At 38.1% G+C, this 24,845-nt stretch overlaps 1 protein-coding gene across 4 annotated transcripts in view; it reads left to right on the top strand.

The window, feature by feature from the left end:
• Window positions 1–24,845, top strand: part of RPS6KC1 (ribosomal protein S6 kinase C1) — a 113,817-nt gene that overhangs the window by 12,976 nt on the left and 75,996 nt on the right. For all 4 annotated transcript variants that reach the window (XM_067564979.1, XM_067564981.1, XM_067564980.1 and 1 more), the window contains 4 exons: window positions 458–493; window positions 12,763–12,883; window positions 19,551–19,666; window positions 22,990–23,083. In XM_067564979.1, coding sequence (XP_067421080.1) covers window positions 458–493; window positions 12,763–12,883; window positions 19,551–19,666; window positions 22,990–23,083 — 367 coding nt within the window. The remainder of the gene's footprint in view (window positions 1–457; window positions 494–12,762; window positions 12,884–19,550; window positions 19,667–22,989; window positions 23,084–24,845) is intronic.

Raw genomic sequence — 24,845 nt, 5'->3', positions numbered from 1 at the left:
CAGGCGGAGGTTGTGTGTAATTTGGATTAAAAATGGGTGACCGTACCTAAGCCATACTTCATATGTTAATAACCATTCTAAAGCTTTTGAAGAATGAATGGGAAGATGGTCCATATGTGACTCTGTTCTAAGTGGTCCCTACTAAGAAACTTGCTCGGGGATGTAGGCCTTGGGAGAGGACATAAATTGTTATTCATTTTGTAATTTGTTTGCTACAGTTTCTAACATAGCAATTAGCTTTGTTACTAAATACTTTGTCTTTCTGTTCTATTTTGTATTTTGATGGGTTGAACTTCACTAAACTAACTTAAATCTGCTGAATATAAATTGAAAAAGAAACTTGTTCATTGACCTTCTGCATGATTTCTTTTTATCAGCAGCAGATCACAGTATGTTCCTCTTTTAACTCTGCAGACTGAAATTCAGGCACTGATCAGGTTTTTGTTTTGTTTTTCAGATTGTTTCAAGAAGAAATCCAGAGGATGTCCAGGAGGTAACATGTTTACACTTGTGAAAACGCTTCTGTTCATGTTCTCATTACTAACTTTTGAAGTATCTTTTACTTACTTTAGAAATTCTTGCGTGTTTTGTCATAGAACCAAAGCAAACCTTTTTTGTGTCCATCTGTCTTTTGCCTTCATAATTCAAAACAGAATAGCTAAGGTAGTATGTTGCAACTTTGCCATCAATGATGAGTGAGGGAAAAGTCATGAATTGTGACTTCGAACAAATTTTTTAGGGAGTAAAGTGTCTTTTCATGATAAAACTGTTTTGATAAGTTTGCAGCTCCCGTCACAGGGCTGGAATTGGAAATTCAGGTATACTTTACCTCTATTGGTAAAATTAGAGATAAGTTCACCATCTGTGTCTAGCTCTCAGCTGTAGGTGTTCTTTTTCCCCTTTATCTAATATGTCACTGAAAAGCCTACATCATTTCTCTCCGTTAGGTGAACAGGATAAATGGAAGATTCTCAGGGTGGTAGAAGGAGAGAGTGTAATTTTTAATTCTCTCTTACAGTAGGGTGCTCTCAGGCTCTTTAAAAGTAGCCTCTGATACAATAATAACACCTACTTTATTACTGGCTCTTTGGCTCCTTTAGAATAGCCTTAAAGAGAGGATCTGCTGTATTTTGGCTCTTAAATACTTCAGAATATGGCATGTAGTTGTTTTTTAGGGTATGTCTGTATTTCGAGCTGGAGAAATACTTGTGGAAAAATTCTCAAGGAGAAATACTTGTGCTAGTTCTCACTGAGCTAGCGTGTTAAAAATAAAATGTAGCCATGGTATGGCAAGCAGCGGGAGACGCTAGCTGTCTCAAGTACATGCTTTGGGTCTCGGATGGGGATGCAATCAGGACAACTAGCCCCTCCTGCCATTTGCACTGCTACAGCGACACTCAGTTTTTTATCATGCTGGCTGGATGAGAGCTAGCGCGAGTCTGTCTCCTTGAGCTAGGAATCATACCCCCAGCATGAAGTGTGGACATACTATAAGTGAAATGGGGGAAAATGCATTTTGTGCTGTACTTTCTTTTGGAGTAGAAATCAAATTGCATCTGTAGGCTTCTGATGGAGCACTGGCTTGGCAGTTCTGCTAACTGTTTCATTATATAAAGGAAAAAAATCTCTCCTCCCCAAAAAGCTCATATCTAAAGTGATCTGATAGCTTTTCAGACATTGCATGACATATACGTATTGCCAAACTTCTGGTACAACTTCTTGCCACAGTGAAGAAAAAACTCATAAACTGCCACTATACCTCTGTGTGGTCAATCATAAATTATTTATTAATGACTTTGCAGAGATGAGAGTTGGCTAATATAACTCCATTGCTCACTTCTTTGAAATACCGGTACTTGAACAACTGTGAGCTCTCTTACTATAAACACCTTTGTGTATTGAAAGCTGAAATACCCTATCAAAGTTAAAAAGTCAATCAGAAATCTATTTTTGTAGTTTGTAGCTTGATGTTAACCTTTTCCAAGGGGATGCCTGAGTTGAACCTATCCATGAACACATTCTGCCATTAACTTAGTTTTTTACCATAAAATGAAGATGATCTTATAACAACTGTTCCTGAGCCATTCATCAGAAAAAATGTATTATAAGTGTCTTTCAGTTAAAATATTGCATAGTACTATGTTAGAAATAGTTTTGAACATATAAAACCTTATTGTCAAGTGTAGCTGTTTAATCAATGCCTTGATCTGTGGCTATAACTCAGGAAGATTTTCACTTATTCCGGTTGGTAAGGAGATATGAATCCTCTCTGTCATGAACTTGTTCATGGTTTCCCAACACCAATGGACTGCATAAATATGTGGTATATTTTGCATGCAGTAGCACGGATGATGGAGTACTGGCTTGGCAGTTCTGCTATCTGTTTCATTACATAAAGGAAAAAATCTCTCCTCAAAAAACCCAAAACTGAAGTGATCTGATCCATGGTTAATGTCTAAAACTTCCTGATTAATAAAGAAACATGTCACATATAATACATCCCACAAAGGTGAATGTCATTTATATTGTAGCTAAAGTCCCCCTTCCCCCACCCCGTGCCCCAAGATACAGAATGGAATGAAGTCTGGTGTTCATTAGAAAGTAATATTCAAAGTTGATCACATGGCATATAGGTATATTATAGAGATCAGATTGAAGTGTCTGCTAGACTTGAGGATTCCCAGTAAAGTTGCTGAATATCATAAGAATCCTTGCCCTAGTGGGATATGTCTACACATTATTGCAAGGAAGCAATTTTGAAAATCCACATAAACAGAAAAAACTTATCCTGAAAAAGGCAATCATATTGTAGCATCCTGTATGCTGAAATAAGTCAAAGTCAATCATTCATGCAAAGGAAACATTGGTTCCTATTCTTGAAACTTGACCATGGGACTACTACAATCCTCACCTAAAGCCAGTGATTAATCTGGTCTGAGATCTTTGGCTAAAACGGAAGTAGCAGGTAAAATCACCACATGTGTGTACCATAATATCTGGACTGACCACAAGTGTGATAAGATAATGCCTGTTTGTTATAATATTTCTGCCCCCTGCGTACACTACTAAAATAAAAAAATAAGATAATGGTTTTATGGGAGACTACAGAATATGAATTTAGTCACAGCTGAATCACTGGAAAATTGTGCGGATTTAAAACCCCCCCACCTCTTTTGTTACAAAGGTAGTGGATTCTAGCATACTTGGTCATGGCCTCATAGTGAAGTTGTACTGGTGTCGTCCTCAGTTATCCTTTTTAAAAGGATGTACACTTGATCAAAAGCTGACTCTCAAAAAAGCGACACTTGTGACTTCTTTCAGCAGCAAAGTGGGAAATACCTGCTTAGATTTGGACTTAGTTTTTCCAATCAATGGGCCAAATTCTCCCCTCCATTTTGCAGCTTCAGTGACTTCAGCCTCCATGGATTGGCGAGGAGAATTTTTCCCAAAGTCTCTAAGACACTAGACGCTGCCAAGGAATATTCAGTCTCTAGCATATGGTGCTGACTTCATTACATAGTCATGTAACTTTTTCAGTGGGTAAAACAATAATCCACAGGAATGTGTGAAGTTTTACATTCTCTATCTAAAATAACTTGTGGAGGCTGGAGGTGAAGGTTTATTTATTGAATCTTACTTTGAATCCTGTAAAGCATAAGCTCACACTTGTATAGCATTCTGTGGAAGGATTTTGATATACTCTTTGAAATTACTGCAAAATTACTGATTTGAACTTCATTTGTGCACAGTGATGTTCAAATCATGGCTGGCCATGCATAACACTCAGACTGTTCTCCACTAGATAGCATGAACTGCTGGGGAATCATTGCTACACAATTATATTTGAGTTTCTTAAATACGGGAATAGTGAGAATAAATTGATAGCACCAATCTCCAGTACTACATATGATGCATACAATAATCTATTTCCCCACCACTGAAATGCATTTGGCTTTCTGGTGGAGGGTAGACAGCTAATACATACTGTATAATGGAAGGGAGAGGAGAAACTCTGGCACAGACCTGTTATTACTAAAATTCCATGGGAACTTTAATATCCACTCATAACAGTCAGGATTTTGTCTTTTTGGATGAAACCTTCCAATACCTATGCACAGCAAGCAGTATGAAGCACATTTTTATCTGTGTTGAAAGGATGAAAAGCTGATATGAATCAGTGGTTCCAGAGAGTCTAGATATTTCAAACAAAAAGCACAACACCACTAACACATTATCTCGGTTGAATTTTTCATTAGTATTGAAATATGCAAAGAAAATGTTATCATTAATATGTTATAATTACAACAAATTGTCACCATTGGTAAAATTTGCTGAGATTTCTGTGTTCTCTGGCTGCTGAAGTACCAACTTGTATCAACTTAACTGTTTGAATTTTTATATATATTATGGAGCTGCTGGATATTGAGTCCATATTTGGGATTGCATTGTAAAATGGGTTTAAATTCCTGTTTTTCTCTAAAAGCCAGTTGCCAGTTGTTATGGAACTTCACACAGAGTAAGTTCTTTTCTCTGTAGTTTTTTGCTTGGTTTCTCTCATGTGTTTTTAATAGGAACTCTTCCTGAATTTGACTCTGGCTGAACTTTTTATTTGGGAGGCTTCTTTTGTTGACGATCTTAAACATAGTCTCTACAAAATTTAGTAAATAGGTAGATCCTGAATAGATCTTAGTTTTCAAATCTAAGGATAGATATTTTTAGATATTATTCATGTTATAGCTGAAAGTTTAAGCACAGGGCACACAAGTCTGTCTGGGGGCCAGGGGTGCACACAACGTTCATCAGGAGCTTTTCTATCAGCTTTTATCTTACAACAAAGATTCATGTACAGCTGTTGAAGGACAAAATATTCTTTATCAGCAGCTGCTTTTCTACCTTTTCACCATAATAGGGTCTATACCTATCCCTGATTAACCATTTAAAAACCTCTAGGAAATAAATACCCCAACGGAGTTGTGAAGCAGGTAGGCATGTTGCACATGCAGCAACCCTGACACTAACCCAGAAAAGTTGAGCCATTTTACAATACGTCTCCCCTCCACTCTCAACATTATCCTTACTTAACATTGCACCTTCACGTTACTGCAACTATTACTGTCCATGGGCCATACACCACAACCTTCAATCTGCTTCCCTCACCTTGTCAGCCTCTTTTCTCCCCTATTAACAGCCCTTCTGTACATAACCCTTTCCCAAATTACCATCTCCCCACACAACCAACTACTACACCAAGCACCCCCAACTACTACTCTGAGGAGAGGGAGAAGAAGAGGAGGGAGGGGAGATAAACAGGTAAAGCTGTATGTGCAAAAGGACTAAAGGAGTAATGGTAAGTGTGTGTGTGTGTGTGTGGCTGGTCAAGGATGGAGAAACCAATGTTTAAAGTGAAAGGAAGGAGTCAAAACAGTTACTAGTGCGCCAATTATTCCAACCATGACAAACAGACTATCACATCAGAACTATAATTAGGCTTGGCAGAATTAGATTTATTTTTTATACAATTTCAACAGATAATATCAATGTCTATTTTAAAGCATTTTTTCTATTTTTAGATGCGCAGAAATTATGCGGGAGTGCAAGACAATTATTTAATGACAGTAGACATCGAGACTCAAAACAATTAAAGCTTTATAAACCATTGAAACAGAAATGGTCAACATCAGACGTCAAAATATACAAAATTAATATCCTTAAATCAAATCAGACCTATTTTTGCTATTAATTTTCTAAACCATTTGTAACAAGCCTAATTCAGAAGTCTAGATCATTGGATTTTGACTCTGCAATCTCAAGCAGCATTTTTTTACTTTGCCTACCTGTAAATTTCAATTATTATTGATGGAAAAATGTTTTCATTGGTTTATGTGTGCATGGTGAAATTGTTCACTGACATTTACCTATAAATATCTAATCCTTCCAAGCCTTACTATAACAACTAACAATGTTTTCACACTTTTACCAGACAAATACCCTTTACTGCTCTTCTCTGGCCCTCAGATTGCAGCTTGTCGTCCTCCCTCCAAATCAGATTCCTCTCCAGAATATATCAGAATGGGAACCTTTTTAGCTTAGCTGAGGCAGCATCCTCAAGAGGCATCATTTCCCTGAGCTTGTCAGGGGATGACAGGGTAACCTTGAATCCTTTGCTTTGCTAGGTCTTTTAGATGTATTAATTCTCTTCTCTTGGCTACTGTGAGATTACTTGCATCAGTGAAAAACAATATTTTGTTAGCGTGAAACTGGATCTTTGCTTTTTCTTCTGGAATCCTTTAGTATGCTATCCCAGTGCCAACATTCCTATAACTTAATGATCACGGATGTCTCATTTTCTTGAACAATTTTATGTAGTTCCTCTGGGATTATATATATGTAGTATATAAATTACATATAGTTTATGAAAATTGGTCTCTCCCTCTGTTATGGTAGCATGGATTGGGCATTCAAAAACTTGAGGCATCTATAATTACTTGTCACTTCTTAAAACTTATGCCAGGGAATCCTCTCCCTTGGAAAGTCCTATATTCCTTGCCTTGTTCTCCTGAGACCTGTCAACTACAAACGGCATGTTTACACTACTAACTTTTGCCGGCACAAGTTACGTCAGCATAAAGGCACTATAGTCAGTATATCGCTTGTGCACTTGCATACTTGGCTCCTTGCGTTGGCACTGTACGTACTCACGTGGCCTAGTTGTGTCAGTGCATAATAGATAGTTATCCCAATGTGCAATTCGTCACCATCCAGCATGCTGTTTTTTGGGAAGTTTTTGGCAATGCATGGTGAGGCAGAAATAAATCACATGGGGTAGTTGGGAGCAAGGAGTCAAAGTTTAGAGTCATAATTAGAGAGACAAGATGGATTAGGTAATAACTTTTATTGGGCCAAATTCTCACCCACGTTGTCTTTCATATCCTGGAACTGACACAGCTACAACTAGACTGCATCCATCCCATAATGTCATCTATATACTATAATTTTTGCACCTCTTTCTTTTTAAATCTCAGCAGACCTCACATGGCTCTCTTCTTTGTCTGACATCTCTGACAGAAGCATGGAGCCTGCTTAGCTGTGCATGGTTCTCATAAGTGTTGCAATCACAGGACACAAGATCCTCTGGTATTTGCAGAGCTATAAGAAAAACTGAATCAGTGTGTGACATGACGATTTCCTGGAGGACTTTGCTATGGGACATAGTGAGAACTACTTGGTTGATGGTGGTGTTCGCAGAACATCTTCAGATGGTGAAGCTCCATTTCTGGGTCCAAGAAACAAACACTGACTGATGGGATTGTGTTGTAATACAGACTTAGGCTGATGAGCAGTAGCTGCAGAACTTTCAGATGCATCGGGCCACAATCCTGGATCTGTGTGGTGAGCTTGCCCCAGCCCTCCAGCTCAGAGACACCAAAAGGAGAGCTGCATTGACAGTGGAGAAATGAGTGGCAATTGCCCTGTGGAAATTTGCAACGCTGGATTGCAATTGGTCAGTTGGAAACCATTGTGGAGCTGGAAAATCTACTTCAGGGACAATTGTCATGCAAGTGTGCAGGGCCGTAAATCATCTCCTGCTATGCAGGACCATGACTCTTGGCAACATGCAGGACTCTATAGAGGATGGATTTGCAGCAATGGGATTCCTGAACTGTGATGGAGTGATAGATGGCACGCATCCCTACAGTGGCACCAGACAACCTTGCTACACAGTACATTCTTAGAAAGGACTATTTTTCTATGATTATGCAAGCATTGTTGGATCACCAGGAACGCCTTGCTAATATCATTGTCAGCTGGTCAGGGAAGATGCATGATGCTTGCATCTTTAAGAACACAGGACTGTTCACAAAGCTACAAGCAGGGATTTTCTTTCCTGACTAGTGGATTACCATTGGCAATGTTGACCTGTGTGACCTAGCTTACTCCTTGCTCCCTTGGCTTTTGAAGCCGTACACCGGCCACCTCAACAACACCAAGGAAAGATTCAATTACCAACTCAGTAGGTGCAGAATGACAGCTGAGTGTACTTTAGGTAGTCTGAAGGGATGCTGGTGTTGTTTACTTACAAGATCGGATCTCAGTGGAAAACCCCCCAATGGTTATAGCTGCTTGCTGTGTCTTGCATAATATCTGTGAAGCAAAGGGGGAAAAGTTGCCGCCAGAGTAGAGGGCTGAGGTGGACCATCTATCTGTTGAGTTTGAAGAGCCAGACACAAGGGCTATTAGAAGAGCTCCAAACCGAGCTATATGGCTCAGGGAGACTTGAAAGATCATTTTAATAGTGAGCCTAGTAATGTGTTTTGGTGTACTGTGCTTTACCTGGCCCTGCTGTTTCACGGCTTGCTAGGAGTTGTATGGTGCCTGTTGTACGTTTATATGGTGCTTTCAGTATCGGTAGGCATTCTGCAGCATACGCTGGGAACTAATAAAGATGAATTGTTTTCCAAACAATAGAAGTTCACTGAGCAATGAAAATGCACGGAATTTTTTTGCAATAAGTTAAAAAGCAAATACATAAAAAAATTAAAAAATTTATGGAACAGAGCTTAAGAAAGGGAAAAAACATTCATGTCCATTTTAGCTACACTCAGATCAGCGTATGTGGAGCTGTGATTGTCCTTAATGGCTCCTGGGGTGGATTGGGAAGGGATAGGGAAGGGATGCAATCCCTGATGCCACGTGGAATGTTCCGGCGGGAGGTAGGCAGATAATGGAGTTCTTCATGGACTGCAAAGGGAGGTGAGCCTGTGACTGTTGAATCTGTAGGTCCACAAGTCTGCAGCATCAGTATTTGCTGCTGGAGAAGTCCCTTTTTTGTCGTGGTGCATCTCCCTCTCCTTTTCCTGTACCTGTCTCTGGTTCAATCTTTCCTTTTCTGTACAGTCTGTAGTATTCATCCTCCAGGCCCTCTGCTTACAGTCTGCAGCACTGGCTTGCTGGATGTCACTGAACAGGTCATCCTTAACCCTCTTTTTCCTCTTTACCTGGCTCAGGCGCTATGCGGGTGTGGAGGGAGCAATAGCAGCAGCAGCTGCAGATAAAACACAGGGAGGTACCAATTATCAGTTTAGTCACAATGGAAAATGAAAGCTAAGATCCAGAACTCCCTTCCCTTGCTCCCCTAAAGTTTTAAACAAGACATGTTTATTGACGCTTCTGCTTTTGAGTGCTTGTGCACAGCATCACTCACAGCACCCTCTATGGTGAGTGTGGCCCACAAGGGCGAGGCAACTGAGCAATTCCTTCCTCATTTCCATGAGACGATGAGTATAGGGCAATGGCCCTGAATGCTGGCACCATTTTCCACAGGTGGTGGTGGTTTTAGCTGATATCTCACCCCTCTGGGTGACGAAGGCAGAGAGAGTACATCTGCTGCTGACCTTCTGAAGCTGCCCAGGCCTGTATGCTGTGAGCCTGTGTATTGCAATGATGGTTGCCGAAGTTATCGCTGACCGGTGTGGGAAAGTGGCCTAGTGTGGAAGAAGAAATAAGGCTGCCATCCCAAGAAACCTTCGGGAGAGGATTGCAGATTACCTCCATGAAAGTTTTATTGAGCTCTCTTTCTCTCTCTCTGGAGGATTCAAGGGGCATCCCTGTGTACATACCTTCTCTGTATGGCCCCCTGCTTAACTCAACTCTATAGGAGAATGAAAAGTAGATAACAATGGTACCTCTCTCCTTTGTATGGCTACTTCTTCTAGTTTGAGTAAATTAATGAAAAGTAGATAGCTGTGTCCTGCAAAGTTGGGGGTGCCATCAGTACATCACTGTAATGGGAAATACATTTTCACACTTACATGAGGTTCTCTCCCCTTCATCAGGCTCACCTGTGGGACTGCTGGGACTGAGTGAACTGTGGTGGAGTCTCAAACAGGTTCTTGCTTGTGGCATAGCTGGCCACCTGGTCACATGTCCCCCATTCTCTTCCTCCTCCTTGTCCTTGCTGTTCATGCCAGAGATCTGTGACTTGGGCTCCGCGAAGGTATCCCTGGTGTTATGTGTGGGTGTCTCCACCTAATACAGCATGCAGCTCTTTGTAAAATCAGCAGGTCTGCAGCTTAGGACTGGATGGACTGTTGGCCTCCCTGACCTTCTCATATGCCTTCTGCAGTTGCTTGGTTTCCATGTGGCATTGCTGCTGATCCCTGTTGTACCCCCTCTTCTGCATCCCCTGAGCTATCTGCTTGTAGACATTGACATTTCTACAGCTGGTCTGTAGCTCTCCTTGCACAGCCTCTTCTCCCTACAGGCTCAGGAGATCCAATATCTCCAGTCTAATCCAGGCTGGAGCGTGTCTGGAGTTCCTGTCATCTTCAGCTGGGCAGTTGCATGCAACTGTGGAGAGCTGCTAGGTGTGCTCACCAAGCTAGACAACCAGGAAAAGGCATTTAAAAAATTCATGGGGTTTTAAATGTGCATGGGTGGCTTCTGGTCTCGGTAACCCCTGGGCAGTGGAGTTCATGATTGCAACCAGACAAGTCAGTATTGGGCATTGTGGGACAGCTGCTGGAGTACTGTTGGTTTCGACATAGGTAACACAGTGTCTGTACTCACATTGTGTTGGTCTCAGTACATCAACCATGGCTTAATGTTGCTCCGGAAGGTGGTGGTGTTGTAAATACGTTGGTAGGAGAGAGATTTAAATGCAGACATGTGCACAACTAGGTTGACACAAAGTGGCTTATGTCAGCCTATCTTTGTAGTGTAGACCAGGTCTAAGTGTAGTAGAGTTTGAGGTATAACTGCATCAGGAGAGCTAGTTACGACATAGCTAAAGTTTGTAGAGTGGATAGGATGTATTCTAGATTAAAGCTTTGGACAGTCCATTATTATAGTCTAGTGGTGAAGAAGTGGTTAAATGCCATCCACATCAATGCAAACTTTAACTATGTTGTAACTAACTCTGCTTAGTGTTTATACTTTTAGTGTGGGTTGGGATTTATGCATATTCTCATTACCAATGAGTTTAAGAATGCCTTCTGGCCACAGCACAATAAGAGATTTTTCTACCAAATTGGGTTGTGCTGGGGGAAAACCACAACAGCCTTTTGACTAGATCTGATTTTTTGTGTCTTAATACACTTCTGGTTTGGTGTGTCTGAGCAAAATTGGCCCTTAATTTTGATACCTCCAGATTTCTACTTTGGGAGTAAACTGTTTAAAATCAGTAAGAGGGAATATTTAACTTGCAATCTGTCTCGTGTAGTTTCACTACATAAAACTTAATAGAGTTTTATAAACTCATAAAACCACTATTGCATACACTTTAGGTGTTTGTCACAGTTTATAAAAGTTGTTAACATTTAATGTGGATTAGGACAGGGCAAAGGGTCTGAATGAACTCAGAGCTGGCATATAACATGCCTTCATCTCTTTCATAAACCAAACCTTTTAGCTCTGTTAGATTCAGATTTAATTGCTGAATTATTTGCCTGGCTCTAATTTTTTCACACTTATGGTTCAACCTCTTGTAGGGTAAAACACAAATAAGTGGGAAGGAATGGTGGGAACTGTATTAGTAGCTGACTGGTATTTTTCAGCAGTTACTTGGCTAGAACTATGGAGCTACATACATTTTGTTGAATATCGTAATGTAGAAACCTTATCCCTCAAATGTTATAATGTACCACAGATCTCCTTGTCCTCCTGTAATCAAAGGTTTTTTCCAGATTACACAGAAGGTGATGGTTGAGTTTTTGGTTAAAGGATGTTCATGGCAAATTATTTAAATTCATGCTTAAATGTATAGGTAATCCAATCTTTACCCAAGAAAATATCATGGGTGAAATATTATGGAATAAATTGTTTTGAACATTTTTGTTTCTACTTCTTTCGTCTCTCTTCCCTCCATGGTTTTTTTTTCACCTGCTGATGCTCAACATATTAAGTGTGATGGAGGTGGAATAGCTCCCATCCTTTTTCTTCCTCTGTCCCCTTTAGCTGTTCCCTGTGTGACTGAGGCAGCATCATTCTTCCCCTCTTTGTCACTTCCTTTAGGCTTTTGTCCTCAATTCATCTGTACATTGTGGTCCTATTGGTCAAAATGGGCCACTGAGACAGGATTTGTACATATGTAAAGATTGCTTGTGGCTGTCCTATATAATTACATATGTAGCTGTTCAGATTAGATATGAGAGAAGGAAAGACTGAGCTAAAAGACACTTGTCATAGTTAATCTTCATGTTGCCTCAGAAAATTGCATTTGAGGCCAGATGCAGGGGCTACACAGTATATCCTGTCTATTGCCAAAAATTGTGTTATGCATGCATGGATAATCGCTGACTGTTAGGACGGAGGGGTAAGGAAATCATGCCATATAGCCCATTCTGCAAGTATTGTAGCAAACTGTTTTGGTTGATGTGCTATGTTGTTTGTCAGATCAAGGAACAGTCCATCTTACAAAACCAGCTTTTAACGTAGGAGTAATATGTCTTTATTAAAACAGAACTTATGTAATGAGCACACAAAACTAAAGTGGAAGAATTTACAAACAAGAGACTCTAGTGGTCTTATTACTTTATTTTTTTCCCTATGGCGAAATTTGCTTAGTTAGCTGTTAAAAGAAACATCTAACAGCAATGGTTAGAACCTGTTTAGAGTCTTGATTTTTTTTTTAAAGAGTTTTGGCAACTCTTTTTGGATGACAGTGCAATTATGATAAATTGCTCTTGCTTTCAACCATACTTAGCAAAAATTACCTCAGTGTGAGCTATTAAACTCATTCATGCTTTTTCCCCCTTTCTGATTCAGATAGTCGTTTGGAAGAGATACAGTGACTTTAAGAAACTGCACAAAGATCTCTGGGAAATTCATAAAAACATATACAAGCATACAGAGTTGTTTCCACCTTTTGCCAAAGCAATTGTATTTGGTAAGCATACTTTCTTTTTGAATTGCCTAAACTGTTTGATAGTAGCTAATGAGTTATAAATACAGTTCATCTTATTCTGGAGCTGCTGGGCACATCTTTGTACATGCTACTGGACTGCTAAAACTTACTTTAGTTTTAATAGTCAAGTCTTTTTGTCTTATTATGAAAATCTTAATGATATATGGGTGGATCACAGTTCTGTGGCTTTAAAGTTATTGACTTGTGCTGAAGATATCTAAATAACGTAGACTGCATCCTGTTGTTTGCTTTTGGTTAAAGAACTATATGTTTACGGATGTACATTACACTTTACAGGCATAAAAACATGAGGTTCCTGTGCTGAGGAGTTTGCAATCTATAATTAATATTAGCTATGTGCCTACAATTGCATACTGTCAGCTACAAAACAAAATAATCACACATTTGTTCTTACACCAAAAAGATGGTTGTAATTTTTAATGATCTTTTAATATTAAATTAATTTCCAAAGAGACAAAAATCCTTTCCTTCACTAAGTGTTTAATAATCTACATTTGATGTTAATTCCCAATTTTATTTAGTTATATTTTTGACATCACAATTATATCTAGAGCAACTGATTGTTGCATCAGGGTGATCAAATATTGCATCAGAGGATTATGACTTCAGGTGAGGAATAAGTGTCAAGAACTAACTAGCTCTTAGGAACACAGATCTTATCTCTATGCTATTGTCCTTAGTAATAAAAATAAGAAGAGGAGGAGATCCAGAAAATATGAATTATTAAATAGAAACTTTAATAAATATGCTTCCTTGAAGAATTATTTTTGTAAGAAGTATTTGAGAATTAACTTTTGACTTAGGTATTCAAGCTTTAAAAGTGAAATCAAATAGACTTCTAATAAGGTGGAACAACTCCAGATATTGGAAGTTGTATTGGAACTATACAAAACTGTATAATTATAATAAATACAAAAAACATTGAAAACCACTTCTCTCATAAAGAAATGTAAATGTTAAGGTTTTATAGTGGATTAATGTGCTCCATTTTAAGGAGAAAGGGGTTTGTCCTTAATGTCTTCCATGGTGTAGAATTGCTTGTGTTCTTTTGTCAGAACCTTAAGCTTACTGTAGGTTTTCAGTACAGGGTACTAAAAACACACTTCTCAATAAGTGCTTACAACTCATATTACCTTTAAAATGTTAAGGGGAGAATAGGCTCTATAGCTTGTACCCCAAAATACATGATTAAGAATAAAACTATTCTTCCAACACACATTATTTATTACATAGTTGGCTCTGAGCCTAATCACAGTAGGAACCTCCTTTCCCTCAAATCTTTTAGAGACCTTCCTGGTTTTTGTGCATTATGCCACAATAATCATCATGCAAGACTTTTTGTTTACATACACATTTATGTGGAAAAACCAAAGCTGTTCTATTTTGTAACTAGAGAATTTTTGTTTCCAGGAGCTTTGTGCTCAGCAGGACAAGATGGGGCTATGGTCTCTTATTCCACTAATTCTCTATTTAAGAGATATTATACATGTGGTCTCTACGAATGGTTGAGGATATTCTCAGTACTAGGGCAGGATATTGCCCATTCTAAGCAGTTTGAATATCCCTATATGGAGTACCCAGCAAAATGTATTTTTAAAATGGAATTATTTTGACCATTTTAATTTTGGTTTTTAAGATTAAAAGTGATTAAACCATACTATGGAGTGGCATTTTTGCCATATTTCAAATTGGTAAAACTTAACACTCAGTGTTCTCAAATGAAAATTCTAAATTGAAGGGAAAATTTTTCAAAATAACTATAATTGAATGGCAGTGCTAACATATCTTAACCATACCTGTGTTTATAGCATCCCTATAAATACCTAACTTCTCAGTTAAGAACAGTCCAAAGCTGGTCATTTAAGATGTAAATAGACTGAAAGTAAAAATCTAACTCCTTATTAATGTTTTGAATACATTGAGCTATCGCTTCAAGATACAAATGCAATGTTAATGGATACCTCAAGGTCCTGATTCTTATAATAGCTTTAGGTGCTTTTTGGTGGTCTCTCCACAGTGATTATTCATGAATCAGACCCTGCTCTTTGCTCAAAAATCCTGTAAACTTCAATGAAAGGTCTGCACTCACAATGACTGCAGAACTAGACTTTATTCTTTAAGAGTCTCTCTTGGCAGAACTACCATGTACATTTGTTTTTGTCTTTGCAAGATTGTGTATTTTCTCTATCCTTTACTTCCTAATGCACACCAAAGCCTATGTTAAAATAATGTTAAGATTGCAAAGTCAAGCACTTAAAAGTTTGGAAATGCCAGAATTAAGATCAGGCCCACTGATAGCAATTCCTGGTGCCAGAGCAAAACAATCCCGTCCTGCCTCTTCCACCTGTGGCTCCACCCATATCTTAATTTGTCCCCCTTGTGTACATACGTTATAATAGACTTAATTACGTGATTATATATTTTTCTCCCATGGAGCCCCTGCCTTATTCAATGAATGGTTCGGCTGAAACTTTTGAAATAAATCTCATTTTGAGGCAGATGCCCGCTTGGAAAAGTTCAGCCTGAATTAATTAAAGTTGCAAAGTCTTTTATAAGCAACTGAAATCAGGGTTTTATAATGAAGAGTGTTAGATAACCTTAATTATATGTGTCACTACTTGTTACCTGATCCTGTTGCATTTAACACATAGTGGTGTTTACCTCTGATAATTAAGAGTGAATGTGAAACATGTAACTGATTGCAAGAAAATTGAGCTGTGATGTGGATTTTATGGTTGTCTGCAGAGAGCCCCCTAAAGTACACAGAGAGCTTTGGCTTTCTTCCAAAGCTGAGACTGAATTGCATTCCACTTTGTTTTTATTTTGCTTATCTATGAAATTGGATCTGGAGTGAATGTCAGTGCCATGTCAGCACTCGCATGCTGCATAGTTAAGTGGAGAATACATTATCAATATAATCTTGAGTTAATTGTATATCTAATTTACAGAATAGCATGGTCATTGGCCAAGTTGCTTTCAAAGCTGGCATTTGCTGTTCAAGATTTAAACTGAAAACAAAGATATGCTTTAGGAGTGGAGAGGAGAAGAGATGAATAGATAAAAGCAAGCAATAGAGGGTAAGATACCCAAAAAAGAATCTAAATAGTTGAGAGATTTTAAAAGTAATTAAAATGGATAGGAATCTTAAATCTGAGGCCAGCTAGTCTTGTTCAAACCCTGTGAGCTGGAGTAGAATTGTGGGTGAAATCTCTTCTGAAAGACACCCTTATTCTATTGTTTTATACAAACAAAAGTGACTATAGTATAGATTGTAAGGGGTGGGAATCTACAAATATATTCTGTATGGTTATTTTTCACTTCCTGTACAAAGAGCCCTTCTTTAAAAAAACACATTTGAAATAAGAGGAGTGACAGAAAAGCACAGAAAAAGAGAGGTAATGTATAACAAGTTAAAATGATAATTTATGCCCTTTGAAAGCTAAAAAGGAATAGAAATGGACGAAGATGCCTTGGCTTCCAGTTGAGGCATTTCTTAAAATTACTGAGGGCATCTTTCTTCAGAAGATTAGTTATGATTGATTGTTTGATGGAGGACCAAGTGAAATGTTGGTTTATTTTAAAGTCTTTTTTTTTGTAATTGGTGCGTATATATATATATTTTATTTTCATGAGTAGTGTTTTATTTTTAACTGCAAGATCAGTCCTATTTGTATATTAATTCCTTTTCCTCCAGCTCTGTTAGCAACTAATGTTTTGCAGTATTCTTCCTTCCATCATGTGATTTTTTTTTTTTGTCCCCTTTGTGGAAGTCTTTACACTGGTTATTTGTTAGTACTGCCATTAGCGGCTGACTTCTTCAGTTTTAAAAAAACTATCATTTTGGTACAAAAAATAGCAGATGGTGCAATTTACAAATGAGCTTTATCAGTTGTTACAGCTGCTCGTATTGAACTTGTGTGGAGTCCCAAGTTGTGCACTTAAAGAGTTGAAGAGAACACTCTGAGGCATCAAGGGCTGTCTGGAATGGAAGAGCCAGGATACACTTCCACCTTGAGTGGAATAAATAGTTGAAAAATCTGCAGAACTGGAATGTTTGTATTTCATGCTTTATTCCCACAATTTTTTAAAATGAAAAGCTGGTAGTGTGTGTATTTTTTATTCTGGTACAATAGTGCTGCTTACATCACAGGATGAAACCCATTGGGAAAAATTTCATACTGCTTTCCTGTACTTCACCTGGACTTTTTCCACCCTTCTTACGGGAAGAAACACATTGGCATGGACCATGGGAATTTAAAGTTCTGATAACAGAGACAGCTGTTAAAACTTCTTTGAATTGTCCTGTGATTGTTACTGTTAAAGTATCCTAGAATCTGTCTCTAGGAAATGACCATTCTCAGTTTGGCTGCAGAGATTCATTTTGATTCCCACAAAACCATGAAGGAACATAATTTGAGGTACTAGTTTTGATCCATTGTAATCTTCCTGCATAGCTGTTCACATACTTACAAAACAAGGGTATTACTCTTATTTGTGTAGCATCATTGACATGCACAGAACTTGGGAGAAAACAGAAGATATGGTGATAACCAGTTTTGGTTTGGCCAAAGGGTGCAGAGAAGTGGAGGTGACAGTGATGACATAGCATAAGAAGGCTTCATGGAAGAAATCTGTTTTGAAAGCACTTAAGGCCAGATTTTCAAAAGTGATTAGGGACCTAAGGATTCAGATCAGCAGCTAGTGGGACTGTCAAAAGTGCCTAAGTAGATTAGTGCCTAACTCCTGTTGGGAGTTTAGGTGTCTGAAGATTCAGATAGGCACCTAAATACTTTTGAAAATCTGGCCCTTAATGATTGAGAAGTGAGAGACAGATCCATCCAAATATAGGAGCAGTACAAAATTGCCAACTTGAGAATATGAGGGGGAGGTGGGGCAGGAGTCTAGGAAATGAGAGCCATCACTGTGATCAGTTTTTTGACTGCTGTGTGACATGGCTTTATACAAGTGGGTGCTTTTATATGTAGTGCACAGACAAGCCAATGTGATATATTTCATACCTCAGAGTATTATAGTTGATAGTGGTCCTACAGAGGGAGCATGAGTTAAAGAGCTAAAAAGAGTTGCAATGACTAACCTTTTAATGGGATAGTTCAAATCTGCACAGTGTTTTTTGTGGGTGTTATAGGTTCCAGCTGGCTGTTTGACATCTTTTTGGCATGTTTTCTGTTATTTAAGTCCGTGTTTGTGCTGTATTTGTAGTTTAAATTGGTAAAACTATACTATTTCAGTCACTGCAATTCACTGAGATGAGATGAGATTTTTTTTTAATGTATTCTGTCCTTGTTAGTTTAGAAAAACAAACTATTCCACACCCCAAACACTGCTTTGTGAACTTCAACATTGATCCTGTGGGAAGGAAGGGGGAGAAAATGAGGGAGAGGTCTTTTTCTTTCCCTTGCTACTATATGGAAACTGTTCACTTGAAGGATTGCTTAAAAAATCCTACTTTGACATTTTTTTCTGGATTATTTTTTTTTCACGCTCCTAATGTAAATAAGGTTTGCTTTTTGTTTGTTTGTTTGAAGTGATTTTCTACAGTCATCTTCAATGTTAGTTTCATGTTGCCAGGTAGCCTTATTTTCTGCCATGCTTCCATGGAGATGCTTTTTCTTGAACTGTCTCCTAATCTTTTGTTTCTCTATGCAGAAGTGCTTACCATCTATTTTTGTTCTCTCTGGTCTAGTCCTCTTAACTTCTGTCCCTTTATCTTTTGTTTTAAACTTGTAACTACATGTTTCACATGATAAAGTAGCTGTGACACAACTGGTATGAAAGTCTATGGGATGTTAGGTTCAGTTGCATAGTATGTGCATATAATTAGTAGGCCAGATTATGCCTTCCCTTCCCCCACTCAACCACTGGGGAAAGGGGCAAAGGGCAGAAAACTCTAAGGCAAACCTGTGGGGTTCTTCCTTAAAAATCTCTCTGTTGGTGGGAGGGGCTTAGGGCATGGCATGGGGAAGCAGTAAGGGATGAGTGTGAATTTTGAAGGCTGTGCTGTCTCCCAGGTCTGCAAACCTCTGGTATCCACGAGGAAAGGAACACCCTTCTGCATGGAGCCAGGAGCCATCCTGGAGGAAAGACTAGCACTTTGTTGCTATCCTTAGTGTCTGGCAGCATGGCTCCAATAGGAGTCTTGCTGTCATTACCTGGATGTCCCTGACATTGCTTATAGTATTATGGAGATGTATTGCCTATCTTCTGGATTTTTGTAGCGCTCCCTCTGCCCTTCCTCTGTGTGCTTACAGGATGGGGGCCATAATTAAGACTGACATTTACGAGTGTATTGTCAAATAGAGCATGTATCAGTTACTTTTAGATATCAGTGGACATACGTTAGTGTCTGTTGGCTAATCAAGAATGTTGCCTCACATATTCTTAGAATTGAGAGAGCCAAGGATTCCTGTCATGGCTGCCAGCTTTCATCATATAAGTGGATTGCAGAAGACAAGACTCTAGGGACAGTTGAGAGTATGAAGTGTGAAGATTGCCACAGTCTCCTGAAGCATTTGAGTGACTCATAGATGCAGGGCATAATCTTCAGAGGATTTTTGTAAAGTAAATATTCAGTTATTTCTAAAAATGTCAATTCATATTTCTGTTCCAGGGCGGTTTGATGAAACTGTGATTAAAGAAAGAAGACAGTGTGCTGAAGATCTGCTGCAGTTTTCTGCCAACATCCCTGCTTTATATAAGAGCAAACAGTTTGAAGACTTTTTTAAGGTTTGTAAATATTTGAGACAATCCAGAGGTGCCTCGTCTAAATAGTGATACAAATAAAGTTTTAATGCTGCTGCTCCTTTACGCTGTAAATTGTGAAGTGACTTTAGCCCTGATCAGATGCCCTCTTTGAGGTGAATGGGAGTCTTCCATTGACTTAGCTGGGAGCTGGAAGTGGGGCCCTTAGAGTGGGTACAATGTCCTTGTTAGTTAAGTTGCAGATATGCTGTGGGAAGCTGAGGGAAAGGGCTTTGATTTTTTCACTGACTTACTAAACAGACTGGAAGTCTGGAGAGCAATACTAATGCTGTTTTATCCAAAAAACACTGGAGGGAAATAATGAAGTACCATAACTATTTCTATATTATTATGCAGCTGCTAATAAGGGAAAACTAGTTAAACTTTTCAGTATTGACTATCACTAGGGATTGTAATACAGTTCTGTAACAAAACAAATACTGTATGTAGGAAGCAGTTTACAAACTACTACAGTTTTTGCAGTGTATAACTATTTATGGTAACCAAACTTCAGGATGTGGTTTAGGACCGTAACTTGTTTGGAATCTTTTGTATTAAAATCTCAGCACTGTCATATAGTTCTTTCCTTATTCAAAGCATTGTATGTGCAGTGATGTTTTCAAATGTTTGATTTACAGAGGATAAATCTAAAAGCATCTTACAGTGTATGTTGTATGTTACAATGTACATTATTGGCCTCCAATCCTGCAAACCCTTATGTACATGATTAACTTTATGTATGTGACTATCCCATTTGAAATGAATGAAATTGCTTTGACGTTTGAAGTTCAAGGCTTAAAGTGATATAAAGATAACAATCAAACTTTATATAGGTGACTGTTTTTACCTTTAACACATTATGAACAAGTGCATTTTAAAATACTGTCTTTTAATACTTCTCATCTTCATTCTCGTGCAGTTTTGGTGTTGACACTGCGAATAGGCTGGATTGTTCCACTTTTGTTGTCTTGTACTGCAGCAACTGCATTTGTGCTTGAGTTATTCTTTGAAAATATTTCTATTTTGATTAGATTTTGTGTCATTTAAAGAAACACAACAAAAATAAATGTTGACCTAATGTACTTAGTGTCCACCTTAAGGTACAGATGCTGTTTCTAATTTAAACTTCATACTGTCAGGGTTTAACTGTCAGTTTAAATTGTTATAAAGGTGCCAGTCTTTATTTTTAGTATTTTGAAAACTTTCTTTATGGACTTGTCTAAGTGAGAAGTTATACTGATATAATGATACACTATACCCAAGATGGATTAAAATTTTATATATATATATATTTTAAATAAAAAATTATGGATTTTTTATTTAAAATTGGATTTTAAAAAATAAACATATGTTAAGGCCTAAACCTACTATAATATATTAAAGTCATTTAAATTAGATATAATAAATAATATTAGGCCCTACATGTTTGCTGCCATATTTTTAAGAAACTGGTGGAAGTCACTGGCTAAGTATCTGGAAGCAGATACTTGAAATGTGGAACCAGTTTTTGACAGTAGTAGCCTCTATTGAAGATATAGGGAGAATATTTTGTTCTTGTCAGCTTATTCAACTAGTTCAGTTCAATGACTAGTTGATGTAAAGTTAAGAAATGAATTGGGAGTCGAAAAAGCAGGAAAGCTTGTTTTTCCTCTTCCAATCTATGGATAAAAACAGGCTGTGTGAGGATGAGACCTACTAAATTCTAAAATCTTGGACATCAGAAACAAGCAGTTCAATTCACTAACTACAGATGACACTTCCTTTGTTTAATAAATCCGTTTTAAATGCAAAACATGTTTAGATAAACTTTTTCTTATGTATCCAGCTCATTTAAGATAATTGTATATAATTAAAAAAAATAAAATGCTGATTTTGTGCATCTTGAATTGAATTTGAATTTCCATCCAAATAGTGGTTGATACAAATTTCAAGCAAAGAATCAGAATCCAGTTAAATAATAAATGAATCATTCACCATTTTCTAACATAAGAATGAACAAATTAAGTATCTGAATAAATATAAGTTAAGATATATCATTACTTAAATGTGTATCGATATAGAGTATCATACTGGTTAGGAAAAAGAAGCACCAAATTTAGTGTAATTTAGTTGCAAATTAATGGATATAGTTTAATGGAAAATAACCATTTAACCAGTGAGAATCAAAATTGATGATTTAAGTGAAGGTTTCCTTCTTGCTGATTTAAATCATGACTAAAATAGGTGATTTTAAATAGCTTTGATTTAAATCAATCCACCCTGACTACAGATACAGATCCACCAGTACAGATAAACTGCTGTAGTTATAGTGGGATAATTCCTCAAGTGGACACTTATTCTGATTTTTAAAATAATGTCTTTTGCTGCATTAGTTTTGCATCAAAAGTGATAAACTAATCCAGAAAAGGGCACTCTTTTAAAAACCAGAATAAGTGTCCACATGGGGAATAATCCCAGTATAACTATAGCAGTTTGGCTATAGTGGTATAATTATACTGTTATAACTTCCCACATAGATAAGTCCTAAGATCTGGTAAATCACTTTGTTTTTTGTCCTCTGCTGTGCCAATGTGGCCAGTTCTCTCCAGCTTCATCCCACAATGCTTCTGCCGTCTCTGCACCTGTTCTGGGCTGATGCAAGTAGCTGTGAGACACATGGCTTCATTGTACGGACATTGTTGAAGGGAGCCCATAGTGTGGCTGCACAATGCTGGCCTAAATAAGCTGGTTTGATTGGTGTGGGAGTGCTGGGCTCTTTCAGGAATGAACAGTATTAGATATGCTTAGCTGTAATGTTTGGCCATGAAATGGAGTAGGTCTCTAATGTAGCTAGCAGAATGGGGTCCTAGTCCATGATGAGGCACTAGAGTAGTATTTGTACAACAAATAATAAATAGTAATAGCATTTGAGATGGCAAGCAGAGATTCTGAATAACCCTGTGGGGTTTTCCTCGTCCATTCTTTTTTTATTGCTTACTCCATTTAAACCTAGTCTTTCTCCTGACTAAAAGAGCAGGGGAGCAGCTTCATGCTAAATTGGCTTGGATAGCTCCTTAAGTGATGTTAGTCACATCTGTAGTCGTGGATTAGTTTTGAATCAGTGGCTGCTTTACACAGGGCGTTGTTTTCCACTGGTTTAGTGGAGCAGTAGGTAGCAGTGTCATCTTTACAGTTGACATAGTTTAGAATGATTCTAGCAGGTGTAGTTTGAACACTGAAAATCATAGTAGAAAACATACCCACAGTCTATAGTGAGACTATACTTGGTACATAACAGCTAAATACACATTTTTTCCTTCTCTTTTTAGGGTGGTGAGGTGCATGATGGGTCTGAATTGATTGGTCCTGTTGAGCCTTTATCTGATTCCCTGATTGACAGCTTATCTGACTGCAGTTCTGAAGGTTGGGTTTCTTCTGTGATGTAATCTGACCTCTTGGTTTTTTTGTAAACAACTAAAAAAATCTTTCATTGCTAGAAGGCTACATGTTGTCCATCTGTTCTTAGAATCTCTTAATGTCTAGATCTCACAATTACTTGTATAGTGTCTTCTACTGTGACTATTTTGCTTGTCCAAAGCTTTTGGCTTGTTGAGCTGTTTAACCCCTGAAAGTAGCTCTCACACCTAAAGATAACTACATTTAAAAGGGCACTGTTAGTCTGATTTAAAAAAAAACAAACCAGATTTATTTTTTCTAAAACCCAGATTCTGATGTACAACCTTCACACAGGGTGTCCTTTTAAAACAATTCCATTGTAAAATGTTTACAAGAGTCTTTCTGGTACTTGATTATATATTTTAGGTATTTATATGGCCTTCATCATAGTAGCTGAGTGACTCTCAACCTCTAGTCTAGCTATCTTCACAACAGCCCTGTGAGGTAGGAAGTACAAGTACTATTCCCATGTTACAGATGGAGAACTGAGGCACAGAGAGGCTAAGTGACTGACTTGCCTAAAGTCACATAGGAAGTCTGTGGCAGAGCAGGAAACTGAGCCTATATTTCCCAAGTGCTAGACTAGTACCTACTCCTTCTCCATGTGATGTTAGCAAGAGCCCTTTTTAGGAAGGGAGAAACACACTGACTATTAAGGAGAAACTGTGACACCAATTAGATACTAAGTTCTGTTGAAATCACAAAGTGAACAAACTTAAAATACAGAAGCATATTTTCTTAATCAGAAATAGATATTTTTGATGGCGTTTGCAGTTACAGGACATACACTGTCAGACATAAATGTGACTTCAGGTTGATGTCCTTTCTTAAAGCTGGCTGTGATCTAACCAGATTACTGGGATAGAACAATGAATTCAAAACAATCACTGAAAACAAGAAGTAACTATATTCAAATCCTCTAGATGGCAGTACTAGTACTCAAGTTGTGACTTTTTTTCCCTCCTCCTAATTTATGCAAACATCTAAACTTGTATTCCTGTTCCAGGCATGTTTAACATTGTTAAATACAAGTGTTCCCAGGCCTTATTTCCCTCTTCTCCCCATTCTAAGGCTTTGGGATGACTATTGGTCCTCTAAACCATCTTAGGGCTCCCTTTTATGAATGACATCAAAACCATTCCATAACTGATGAAGGGTTTTACTTATGAAGGATTTATAGCATTCCCTCACTCCTGACTCTTTAGTACCAGGGGCTATAAATGCTGAATCTGTAGCAGTCCTGTAAACCTGTCTTTGGAAGATGAACTTGAGTTTCCTGTATGGCATTGTCAATGGCCCCTGCTAGATCAATGAACTGGCTCTCGGTTGCCTTTTTAAACAGTGTGGTGCACTAGTTATGTGCCAGATCTTTAAAAAAAGAGGTGCCTAATGTTAGGCTCCTAAAAACAGAGGCCTGACTTTTCAAGGGAGCTGAGTAACCACAGCTCCCGGTGATATTTCGGTGTGATTTTTAAGAGCAGGCTAGACAAACACCTATCAGGGATGGTCTAAATAATACTTAGTTCTGCCTTGAGTGCGAGGGACTGCACTAAAAGACCTCTCAAGGTCCCTTCCAGTCCTACACTTCTATGATTCTATGTTTAATACGCTGCTTTGGATGCTCAGTCCTTCCGAAAAATCAGGCGACTGATTTTAGCAGCCTAATTTTAGGCTCCCTCTTCTTGAAATCTTGGCCATGATTCTGTAGGCACTTGGATACTACAGTGAA

Source organism: Emydura macquarii, unplaced genomic scaffold, assembly GCF_026122565.2.
Source record: "Emydura macquarii macquarii isolate MOO-44397 ecotype Brisbane River unplaced genomic scaffold, CSIRO-AGI_Emac_v2 contig_2676, whole genome shotgun sequence".
Taxonomy (NCBI): domain Eukaryota; kingdom Metazoa; phylum Chordata; order Testudines; family Chelidae; genus Emydura; species Emydura macquarii.
The sequence above is the reverse complement of the archived record's forward strand: the minus strand, read 5'-3'. Positions and strand labels throughout refer to the sequence as shown.